Source organism: Lolium rigidum, chromosome 1 (assembly GCF_022539505.1).
Source record: "Lolium rigidum isolate FL_2022 chromosome 1, APGP_CSIRO_Lrig_0.1, whole genome shotgun sequence".
Taxonomy (NCBI): domain Eukaryota; kingdom Viridiplantae; phylum Streptophyta; class Magnoliopsida; order Poales; family Poaceae; genus Lolium; species Lolium rigidum.
The window spans coordinates 257081123-257093785 of NC_061508.1; the positions used below are offsets into that span (position 1 = coordinate 257081123).

At 41.4% G+C, this 12663-nt stretch overlaps 1 protein-coding gene across 1 annotated transcript; it reads right to left on the reverse strand.

The window, feature by feature from the left end:
• Positions 1–8048: 8048 nt before the first annotated feature.
• LOC124683551 (pectinesterase inhibitor 28-like) lies at positions 8049–8831 on the reverse strand. The gene has a single exon (XM_047218047.1). The coding sequence runs from the start codon at positions 8725–8727 to the stop codon at positions 8080–8082; it is 648 nt and encodes a 215-aa protein (XP_047074003.1). The 5' UTR covers positions 8728–8831; the 3' UTR covers positions 8049–8079.
• Positions 8832–12663: the final 3832 nt, after the last annotated feature.

Below are 12663 nucleotides of genomic sequence, written 5' to 3' on the forward strand. Positions count from 1 at the left end.
CTATTTGATTGAAGAAGAAAATATGGGGCTTTCCCTGACCACTGAACATGTTAGGTTGCTCCTGTAATGGTTTATTAACCATGAATAATCTCACATGTGACTTAGCGGTTTACTAATCTAATCAACAATACTTTCCTTCGCATCAATTCTCGCAGCTGGGTCAAAGAAGCAAAATAAAATCAGACTAGAGTTGTTTGGTTTTTCAGAAATAGCTAGATTTTGCACTGTAGGAATGTACTGCTTCTAAATTTCCAGGAAGTGGTGGCAGCAGCGGAAAAGGTAAGGAGCACCGTCATGGTAGAGAAATAGTAGAGTTCGTAGAGCAGGGACTGAACACACCATCAAGGATTGTGCCATCTCTGTCTTCTTAGTCAGATACTTCGGATAGTCTATCTTGCGAGCACTATGTTATATCTGCGTCACAAACTGCGAAAGCTTTTCGACCCTTTGTTCTCAGTATTTACAAGGTCCATATAACCATTTTTTTTTCATGATGTAAGCTATTCCTATAGTTAAAGTTCGATATTTATTCGCCGAGTACCTTGTATATATACCCCTTCAGCTGCTGCTGCATTGTTACTTCAGTTTTGACTTTTTTTAATGGCTTCAAAAGGATCCGGCTTCAAAGGATCACGCATATCGGTTACCACCAATTCATTACTTGTAAGAAATTCTTGATGTTCGGACATTGTTAATAGTCATCCATCTCATTATGATTTTTGTTGTATCTCTGTACTACTTATGGAAAAACAATATGATGTTTCAGTTCATATGTGTTTCACCCTAAATATATCTATCACATTTTTTAGTTCACTTCCATAGAATGTAAATTGTTCATTCATTTTTCATATCATGTTGTGTATCCCTATAAAAGATCTCCTTCAAGAGTTTGAATCATGAAATTATGCCATCCAAACATCAGAAAATTTGGAAACGAAACCAAAGAGAGGGCGAGCACGTTAGACTTGAGCTTCTCAAGTTTTACGAGAAATATTCAGTAAATCTTATGCACTTGTTATTTTTAGAAAGGCTAAATATTACAGGTTAGTCAATTTTGGCATACATAAACCTATTTGTTACTGATAAATGATTGCACTCAAAGCTTAGTTCAAAGCTTGTTTAGTGAAGTTAAAAACACTTAGCAGAGAATTTTCAATTGTCAAAGTCAACCTCTTGCATCATCTGCTCAAACATTTGTCCTTGTTTAGTTTTTTGTGTCAACTTTGTGACATGTGACATCACGATTACATGCTGGCGTAAGATTACATGCGCATAGTCAGCATGTAGGAGGATCTTGCATAGTGTGTTCTTAATTTTAAAAAATAATGTATATTTCTCAGTATCTCCATGATCATGCATGGAGGTTAATGTAATTCTGAAGTGCAAGTGGCAACAAAGACAAGGGTTCAAGATAAGGTATGCCGAAGAAGTTTATGTGGCACGCCCTTAATTATCGCGAAGGAAGCAACAACAATTGTCTGCTGATCCACGAGGGTGAGGTCCCAATTTCACATGATTGCCAATTCAGATGGTTCTTCAAATCTAATTTTTGCTTGATCCGGCGAATACCATCGTATAAGGAGGCAATCTAGCGGAGCATGTTACCGAAGTCTACTGCCTGACAACAACTATGCTAGCACAATTGAGAGAATGGCCCTCGCCACCGTGCGCTATGATCAATCGAGTGCCGTGACACCAGCCGAGCATAGAAAATACAATAGGACTGAATCTCTGATTTTTTTGTAAATTTTCCTACCAGTTGTCCTTTGGTTTGCCATGCTCGGTTCATAGACAGATCATATGCTATTTCTTCTGAACTTCTCAGTATAAGTTCACATGCATCATATTTACATCCATACATCAAGAAAAAATTAGAGAAGCCGTAGCAACGCACGGGCATTCAACTAGTCATTACTAGTTCCCCAATTCTATGACGATTTTTACGGGACGGGATCCTCTAACGTGCAGGAGCAAAGTCAGGTAAGCAACAGTATCCTGACTTCTCTTCTTTCAATTTGTGTGATTAAGGCCAAAAGGATTTAAATTATTTCAAACAATACAAATTTTTGTTATGCATTTAGAGTAACTACATACACACAAAATTATGGTGCAAAAAAATTTAGTTCAAACTTTTTATGTCAACAGTAATCATCTACAGTAATTATTTTTAACACATAATATGGTAATTATGCTACAGTTCCCCTGACTTTGCCACCTTCTTTTTCCTGACTTTGCTCCTCAATGTTAGAGGAGCCGGTTCCGATTTTTACCCTAGTGTACATATTCCCATCCCGATGCATTGTCTAGTTAGTTTTTTTGGTGTTCAAATTCAGTGCAATGACCAGTTAAATCGGTTAAGCTTTGGTGGTTTTGTGTAGGGCACCTGAATTCAAGAGGGGCGATGTCTTCTTTTTGCTGCTACCGTTGTACAATGATGCATGGACATTTTCTGTGTTCTCGAAGAAAACAGTTGGGATCGTTCTAATTCTTTAAATCGTCCATATTATTTTTTCACGAAAATCTTTAATTGTCTTTCTTTTTTGTATAAACTGAACAAAAAGTATTGGTCTTTCCATAATCAAGATCAAGAGAGTTTCTATTACAACATACTCCGGAAGTATTTTGATTTGGCTATGACTTTGTTACCTCTTATTAGTTATTTGTGACAAATATTATGCGAGAGGAATTACTATATACACGAAAAGAGTTGCAAAGTTTATCATTTACAAGTAGTGTTAAGCTGACCTCTATCGTAGTGGAGTTAGAGCATCTCCACTCGTCCCCCCGACGAGGCCCCCGAGCGACGATTTTCCAATCCGGATGGCGAAATTCGGCCCAGTCGCGACCCCGGTTCCTCGTTTTCGTCCGGATTTGGCCATTCATCCATCCGGCGAGCCCACGCCATCCCCGGCCCCCGGGGTCCTATCGGGGACTCCGGACGAGTGAAAAGCGGGGAAGGACCCGATCTGTCGGTGACTCGACACACGAACCCCACCTCCACCCCTCGTATCTCTCTCGCCGCCGGCACCACCCCGCCGGCTTGTTGCCCAGATTCCGCCGTCCCTCCTTCCCCACCTGCCTATATTCCGCCGTCTTTCGACGACGGCCTATCTGGCTGCTCTTCCGCCGGCCTGTTTCCCGACTTTGGCCTGCTCCTCGTCGCTCGCGGCTCGGGTTGCCTCGACCACGCCCGTCAGGTGTTCGTCCATTTGCCTCGCCGGCCATGGACTCGGACGAAGAGGAGGAGCAGATGTTCGTCGAGCTTATGCAAGAAGAGATGGCAGCAGCCGCCCAAGACGACGAGCACATGATGATCCTCGGTTGCTTGGCAAGCATGTACGCCGGACTGGCAACTGGTCGACGTGGTGGGTCGGCACCAGGTCGTCGGAAGTGCAAGCCGAGACAGCGAATGGAGGGCTACTGCATGTTGTACGCCGACTACTTCGCCGACAATCCATTGCACGGTGAGAGTGTTTTGCGGCGTCGTTTCAGGATGAGCAGAAAGCTATTTCGGAAATTGTGTATGCCATCCGAGACTTTGATCCCTACTTCGGATGCAAGGCGGATTGCACTCGGTTTGGTTGGATTTTCGTCACTGCAGAAGTGCACGGTGGCTATGAGGATGTCGGCGTATGGAGCTCCCGGTGATACTGCAGATGACTATCTTCGGATGGCGGAGTCCACCGCCCTTGATTGTTTCTACCGGTTCCGCAGGGGCCGTCATAGCAGTGTTCGGGGACTATTACTTGAGATCACCCACTGTCGAAGACACTCGGAGGATCCTTGCAACAAATGAAGCTAGAGGTTTTCCGGGGATGCTTGGAAGCATTGACTCGCATGCATTGGCAATGGAAGAACCGTCCGTTTGCGTGGCAGGGAATGTACAAGGGTCACAAAAAAGGTTGCACTGTGATACTTGAAGCAGTGGCTACCCATGATCTCTGGATTTGGCACTCTTTCTTTGGTATGCCTGGATCCAACAATGACATCAACGTCCTAAACTGCTCCCCGGTCTTTTCCAAACTTGTTGAGGGTCATGCTCCCCCGGTGGACTATGTGATCAATGGTCGGCTCTACAACAAAGGATACTACCTTGCAGACGGTATCTATCCAAAGTGGGCAACATTTGTCAAGACTATCTCGAACCCTAGCACCCCCAAACTTTGCGAGTTTGTGAAGAAACAAGAAGCTTGCCGAAAAGACGTCGAGCGTGCATTTGGTGTCCTCTAGCAGAGATTTGCTGTCGTCCGGTTCCCCGCTATGACTTGGTCCAAAGATCAGATGTGGGAGGTGATGAACTGCTGTGTGTGCCTACACAATATGATTATTGAAAATGAGCGAAAGCATCCGGTTCCTCTAGCTGAGCAAGAAGCACCATATGAGAGAGAGGGTCCTCTTGCACAGCCTAATCACCAGGTGCCTCCATCATGAGCCGCCTTCATTGCTATGCGCCAGGAGATTCGAGACTCTACAATGCATCAGCTGCTGCAAGATGATCTGGTGGAGCACATATGGAGGCTCCGAGGCAACGCCAACGCCGACGCCAACTAGTCTGTCTTAATTTGTTTGAAAAATTGTGAAATTGTGTGCTTCATTTGTTTCAGCACTTGTTAAACATTGTACTGATTATCGCCGAATTTGTTTCATCAATTTTCGTACTCTTGGTCGCCGAACTTGTTAAATTTTATGTTAAATTTGTTTGAAATATGTCAAATGGTCGAGGTTGGGGGTTTCCTGCCGGGGGGACGGCTGGAACTTCGGCGCTCCCCACGCCAAATCTTCCTCCAATCCGGACGAAAATTTCGCCGGATTTGGGCGTGGGGAGCGCCAACGAGTGGGGATGCTCTTACCAAGGGCACAACAGAGTAGAATTACCAAGGACACGTGAGCTTGATGCACTCATGTACTATTTGAGAAGATATATAATTAGAATGGAGGTGATACCAAAATACACTGGAAAAATCATCACTATAATTGTGGTATTTTTTGGAGACTGCTCGACTTCATGGGGTTTCAATATGACTTCAAGTCATTCACTCAATATGAGGAGACCTAGTAGTTAGATATAGTACAAAAAACAAGTTCCTTATTGAAAATTCCTGCCACTATTATGAAAACAATGGAACAAATTGATTCCTTACTTAAAACAAACAATGTACCATAGAAAACTACAAGGGTGTTATGATAAATCCATAGAATAATCTTTAAAATATTAGCGAAGCCTTCGGCCTTTTTTCCGGAAAGTCCCTTACTATCTTATAGCGGACAACTAAAGCAAGCCTACTCAACTGATCTCATGCAAACATCTCATGTAAACGCCTATTCGTACTGAAATCCAAATAGAAAAAGACAACTAATTATTAAACTTGTAGTTGTGTGCTCCGTCGTTGTTCGGATCTTGACCAAGTTGGAGCTTTCAAAGCTCTATGCTGCTTGGGAACTCAGACAGATGAATCAAATCTTCTTAGGGTTCTATTTAAGAATAGGTATGCCATACATCCCATGGGGATTGTAGTTCGGTTGATCGAAGCACCGCTATGTCAAGGATAAAGTTGTGGATTCGAGCCCCGTCAATCCCGGACTAGGGTTCAATGAATGGAGAAATTAATATTTCCCTTTTTTCCATGAAAAAAGGTGCGAGGGGCAAGATCAAATACCCATAGGGCAGCCTTACTTCGCTTTATTTATTTATTTATTTATTTATTTCACAACTCTGATTAAAGAGGGAGGGCAGTCCAAAGTAAATGAATTCTTTTTTTGCTGAAGTCAATCTTCGTCAAGATAGCTGGCCAAACCTCGTGCTCTGTCAAAGGGTATCTCTAGGAAATCAGCATCCATCCTCGATAGGATATCCTGCTCCTACCATAGCCTCTCCGTCCCCAACTGTGGAGATTGCACTCCTACTAGCTATGATGTCAATTCGAGATTCAAAGTACTTACTTGCTGATTTGAATTCCAGATCAATACCATCGCTTTCTCCTAGCTGATCTTGGTAGCCGATGCATCAGCTCCTCCCTCTTTCATTTCATTGCAATGTGTATATTTTTTGCTACTTGTAAGTTTTCTTCTCTGCTATGCCCAATCATTCCAGATAACGATTGCATCCTCTGTCTTACCACGACTGTTGGCAAAGAGTTAGCTGATGCTTCTTCATGAGACACCGATAGGATGATCAGCCACGTTGGGGCCACGACACGACCCATACTCCTATGGGAGGCAATAGTGAGGGATTTTGCGCAATGGGCGAAAGCCTGACGAAGCAATGCTGTGTGGAGGTGGAAGGTCTACGGGCCGTCAACTTATTTTCTCGGAGAAGAAACAATGACGGGTTTTCCGCTTTTCATAGCTGCTCTTTCCACATCCCCGGATATCTTATGCCAAACCGTTGCCCCTTTGCTTATATATTCGATAATCGAGTTTGATGTCTTTGTGGCATTGATTGTACAAGTTCGTGAAGAGGGATGGACGAGTAGAATGAGGGTCCCTCATTTCACTGGTTCGTACTAAATAGGGAGCTAACACATCTCCTTATTTTCCATTGGACTTTCCAATCAAATTGGTTGTAAGACTCATAAAAATCTACTTTAGGAAGATCACATTACCTCGTAACACTGGTTCTGATAAGCCCAATTTACTGCTTCTTCACCTCTAATAAAACCTATTCCCTCAACTCGCTCTAAAACAATGGGATTCTGTTTAATAAGTTGTTGATATTCAACAATTTCGGGTGCCTTTACATAACCGTACATGATATTTTCACCTCATACGGCTCCTTGTTCAATTCTTTCGAAGGGATCATTTTCCTCGTTCGAGAGTCTCCACCCTTCTTCCACTCTGTTCCAAAGGACTACTAAGACCAATTGAATCCCATTTTTCATGTTCTGATTAAACACTTTTCCATTTATGATTATTATTCAAAATTTAAAAATTACAACTCGGTTTATCCAAACGAGTCTCACCATGACGCGGTTGAAAGATATGTGTGAAGAACATACTCTTTCATTGTTGGAAAAATGGTAGAGGGAATGGTAGAGGGATGAAAAATTTGTACTCAACTTTTGTAATTTTTAGAAACTATTCTTTTCATGATGCAGTATTAACATGTATACAAAAAAAATCATGCAATTAACCACCTACAAATATTGCTAAATGTTAGCATTAATGCTCTTAATTATACAATTCTAATTTACATACTGAAATAAAATTGTGTCACCCTTAATTTAAACCATGTTTTATAACAAAGTTCCTTCTTGAATGAGCATAAAATATATAATGTATGTATATATTTATTTTAGTTTTATAATGTATGTATATGTATTCATGGTGAAGCTCTGTAAAGCGCACCACTAACAAATATATATAATACCAATAATTATGAGTACGTAAATCATATTTATTGAAAGTTCGAGAGCACAATTTTCTTGGATATTTGAAATCACGTAAGCTTTAATGGCTTTGTTTAAGGTGATCAAGTAAGTACCAGAATTCAACAAATATTTGAAATCCTGTACTATTGTTTTTATCTCTTATTTATTATTACTACTTTGTAAGATTTGTGAAACTAACAGTTGTGCATCTTCAAATGCACAGCCGGGAGATTCTTCCGTCAACTTTTTTTTTTGCACACTTTAAATACCCCTACTTGAAACTTGAACTACTTGATGCGTAATTTTAGGTGAATGGGTTTTCCAAAAATATTCGTCATCTAATTATTTCGAATAGTGAAAAATACTTCATATGGGTATTGTATACCTTTTAGAACCAAATATTTGGCTTCCTGAATAACGTGATCAAGTAAGTACCATATAATTCAACAAATATCTGCAACCTGGCCTTTAGTAGTAGCAGAAACATAAGCAGACTAGTAGTTAGTACGTGTCATTACACGTACGCCACAGTAATTACAACTACCACGTACATACGGTCACACCCTTAATTTATACTACCTCCGGTTTTATTTAATTGATTCAGATTTAATATAAATTGTACTAAATTCGAATCAATTAAAAGCGAACGGAGTAAGTACGCTTGTGCTAGCACGTATTGGTCATTGTATACTCTTTCGTAGCTTTTGTTGAGCTAGGTGGCGCTGAGGAGGGAGATGATGTCGAGCGCGACGGAGCATAGCTGATTGAGCGCCTCCTCCCTGGCCGCCAGCTCCGCGGGGTACGCCCCTGGCCTCTGCCGCCGGAACAGCGTCTTGCACACCTGCGGGTACTCGGCGGCGGCGCTGACGTGCACGGCGGCGTAGTCGTAGTCCTGCTGCGCGATGGAGACCTTGGCCGCGGCCAGCGCGTCCCGGGCCTGGCCGTACTTGACCGCGCACGTGCGGAGCAGCGCCTGCACGGTGCCGTCGACGGCGGCGCCGCCCTGCGCGGTCACGTTAGAGCCGAGGGCGGCGGCTGAGGCCGAGGCGTTGGAGGCTGCGGCCGAGACGGCGATGGCCGAGAGGCCGCGGACGTCGGCGGTGGCGCTGGAGGGGTCCGCGGCCAGGGAGGACACGCAGAGGTCGTAGTAGGCGGTGGAGTTGCAGGTGGTGCGGACCAGCGCCGCGGCCACCGGGGCGACTGGCGCGGGCGGGGGTGGTGGCGGCGGCGAGTGCTTGGCGTGGCTGCCGTGGCCGTGGTGCGAGGATGGGCCTGAGCGAGAGGCGAGGGCGGTGGGAGCGAGGAGGAAGACGACGAGGAGCACGAGGGTGGCGGTGGTGATGGCCATTGTTGGCGCCATTAGTTGAACTTGCTACGAATACCAGGTAGCTTCTTGCTCTGAGCTATCTAGCTGTGGCTCTGTGGAGAAGGAGATGCTTTCTTGTGGTGACTGTCTTTGGAGAGTGAAGAGCTCTGTGCGTGTGGTGTTTGTGGTGTGTTGATGGGGTTTTATAGGAAGAGAGCTGGCCAGTCTAGTCCATACTCCATACATGGCTGCCAAAATTGACTCCTACTCCTGTAATCAGCCAAATTAAGTTGGTTGTCAAGTGGAGCAGTCCACACCGTGTGCCATACATATGCTTCTTCCATTTTTATATGTGGCCGTTGTACGTTTCTTCTGTTTAACAAACCTCCTCAGGTGGGTAGAGTGATGCTGCAGTTCACAAAGGAAGAAAATATTATACTAGGAAAAACGGGACAAAACATGAAGTTGGTGTTTCTGATGACTTGTCTCTAGAATTGTTGAACCTTTACAAATTACACAGAGTCTGCCTTGTTCAATCTCCTTCTCTCTGTGACTCCTAAGTTTACCTGATTATACTAGCATGTAATTAGAAAAGGTAATTGTCAAGAGAATATTTCATACCCTATGTGATGTCCAAAATGACAATTAGAAAAGACTTGGTGTACAAAATTTTAGCTGAGTGCAAGTGGTTAGGCTGGAGTATCTAAGGCAAAATCTAGTCATACCTACTCCACCATATATCGCCCCCCCCCCCCCAAAGAAATGTACTCCCTCCATCCCATAAATGATGTTTTAGTTTTTTCTAAATTTTGATGTAACTGTACATTTAAATTTAGACAAAGTTAAGACATCTTGTATAGGATGGAGGGAGTACTAGAGATGAATTTTTTTACTGTGGATAGCTATGTTGCTGCTTGTTTAATGTGAGATGTATTAGTGTTAAAAAAGTGAGTTGTATTCAACTTTTTTTATTGTTACAGGAAAGGAAAATATGAGTTGGCCAAAGTAAAGATTGTTAATTTAAAGGAGGACCCTGGGCGAAATATAATATTACTAGGAGTAGATACTACTAAGATGTGGTCACATGTTGTTTTCTCTTATATATATTGCAGTGCACTAACAGACCATTTGATGACATTGGCTCGTTTTGGAAGCAACGTGTTAATTTAATTTGGTCTCGACAAGTAGAAATTGATGACATTGTGCACTAGCAAGAAAAGTACTTGCCGTCGGCACTTTTGTTAATTATAAATTTTCCGCTATTTTCTAATTAAGTCATGCGTGGAAAATGTTTTTGGCTCCCAAGCTCCAGTGATCCCTTTGTTTAGAAAACTAAAATCATATTTATAAGTTTTTAAAAAAGAATGAAAAATATGGAGATATTCAATGATGTAGCCTACAATCATGCAAAAAATTCAATGTGAAATTCTTTGTATTGTGGGCTACATAAAAATGATAAAATCTGATAAAAAATTGGGGATTTAAAAATATGCATACTCATATCCACATGTTTGTTATTTTGGTGTTCGAAATTTATATTTTCACATTTGTGGAATAAATCAGTATATTGAACCGGATGATTTTTAAAAGAAAAAAGGCACCGCGACACTAAAAAATGCACGTTTCTTGTGTCTGGTTGTGCCCTAGCTTAGCCTGATAGCACGTTCATGTAAGTGCTCACTCCATGACAAACATACTTAATTCCATATGTAGCATATCTAGGGTTCAATCTAGGACAAGTATATCGGCTCTATCGTGAAACATGTAATTTCTCTAATTGGGTTGCGTGGATCTATGTTATGCAGAGACACTCTGAGCTTTGGGTTTAGTTTAAAGCAAACTTTATAATTTAACAACATATAGGAAAAACATCATTATCTATAATACCAATGTGAAAAAATATATTATATAATGATTATAATAATGCAAGCTTATATTTTGAGTGCTTATATGTTTCCTTATATATTTGATTAAATTTTACAAAATTTGGCTCGGACTAAACCTGGAAGGCAGGGTAGTTATGATGGAGGGAGTAGTACTGCCCAACTGTCCATTAGATACAGGAGTACACCAACTCAGAATCCTTACAATTAGATTTCGCTAACTTTGGCTACTAATTAATCCATGAAATCATTTGGGTAGTTAAATTTGTCTATGGAAAGTAAAGCATAGCTCATTTGGCTGGAGCAGAGGAATAGAGGATGTACAACCCTACCATCCTACCACTTGTATTTAAACCTTCAATTTTTCTTTAGGTGACAAATTCTCTCACATATATTCCATATAACATCCTAATATCTATAACTTTTTGCTAACCTATCCATATCACAAGGGCTATTTTTTTTTTTTAAAGGGAACAAGGGCTAAAGTTGAGTGCTGGATACTGTATCAAAACCCTAAAATGAGCTTTATCGTTGAGAGAGTATCATCTGTGTGGCTAGCTTGACTTGACACGCGAGAAAGGTGGATGACTGATCGAGTTAGTGGATTCGGAACTCCTTTGTGCAGCTAAACATGTAGGCGTGTTGACTGTAGGCGGAACCCCAGCTGGTTTCCTGTCTGCTTCTCTTCACCCAGTCATCCACTAGACAAGCAAGAGTGCTTGACTATTGCATACAAAAAGGAGGTTTGGCAGTTGGCAGAATCCGGCAGGGTTCCTCAAAGCAAAAAAACCCTACGTCAACGGGACACGGCGAAGTGTACACCGATCGATCCAGTCCGAGCTCAACCACGCGTTCGAATTGAAGAACAATCCGAGGCTTCGAGCTCTTTCTCGAAGCTCTGCTGCTACGAAGATGTAACTTGGAAATGCATATCAAGTGTAGGGGAGTATTAATTAGGCTAGGTTAACTTTAGAAGTGCACGGTAGTAACAAATAACTCTTCGAAACATTTACACCAGCTGGCTCGCATACATGCTTTGGTAATCTCGAGCATTCTACATATGTATTGGACATCTTTGGTTCCTTTTCATGCCTAACCACGGTCCATGTATTACTCGTTCGAAAATATTTTGTGCGTGGACAGTGGACTTCGGTTATGTACTTTTGTTGATTTATTTAGGTGACCGGAGAGTACTCAGACAATACACCTCGACTCCATACCTGCGTTATCTAGACATATTTTAATGCGTACATATATTCGTATCTATACAAGACCACGTCACTTAATTTGGAGTTGGAGGGCAAATTTTCTCATTTTTTTCAAATAAAAAAACTCATTTGTACTCTCTCCAGTACAAATTAAGAGAAGTTATATTTTTATTCTTAATCAAATATTTATCTATAGCACCCAATTTATTTCATTCGAATAATTTCACTTTCTACCTTAGTTGTGATATTATGACATTGCTTTATTTATTAACTAGCATAGTGGCCCTCGCAAATGCGAGGGGCTCTTATCTCTCATGATGTGTGGAATTTATTTAACACGTGTTATCGGTACTCATTTGTTAAGGTATAAATTGTAATCCTCCGTATCCGCTATAAATAACTGAAAACACCCACGAATATTTCTAGGCATATGTTTTTACGAAGGGAGGTTGATTCGAACCTATCATCTCCTGAACTCAAGCGAAGATACTCTACAGAAACTATAAATACTATGCTATTATCATACTTGGGCAATATAATTAATCACCTTTAATTTATGGTCACATGATTACCATCTCTTTCATAAAACACGATATTGATGTACATATATGCAGTTTGTACAGGAGATTACATCACCGTGTTGGTAGTAGTACTTATGTGATGTTAGTTCCTCGTGCAAGGTTAATGTTTTGGATATTCAGTTGTTTTGGCTTTCATATGAATGCAATGTTTTTTTTTTTGAGAATCATATGGATGTAAAGTTATTGGTGCAGTATTGTTAGTGAAGGAGATATGCCCTAGAGGCAATAATAAAGTGGTTATTATTTATATCTTTATGTTTATGATAAATGTTTATATATCATGCTAGAATTGTATTAACCGAAACATTAGTACATGTG

What these genes read in the sequence shown, in the direction of transcription:
- LOC124683551 (XM_047218047.1), bottom strand. Translation starts at nt 8,727, where the DNA reads ATGGCGCCAACAATGGCCATCACCACCGCCACCCTCGTGCTCCTCGTC.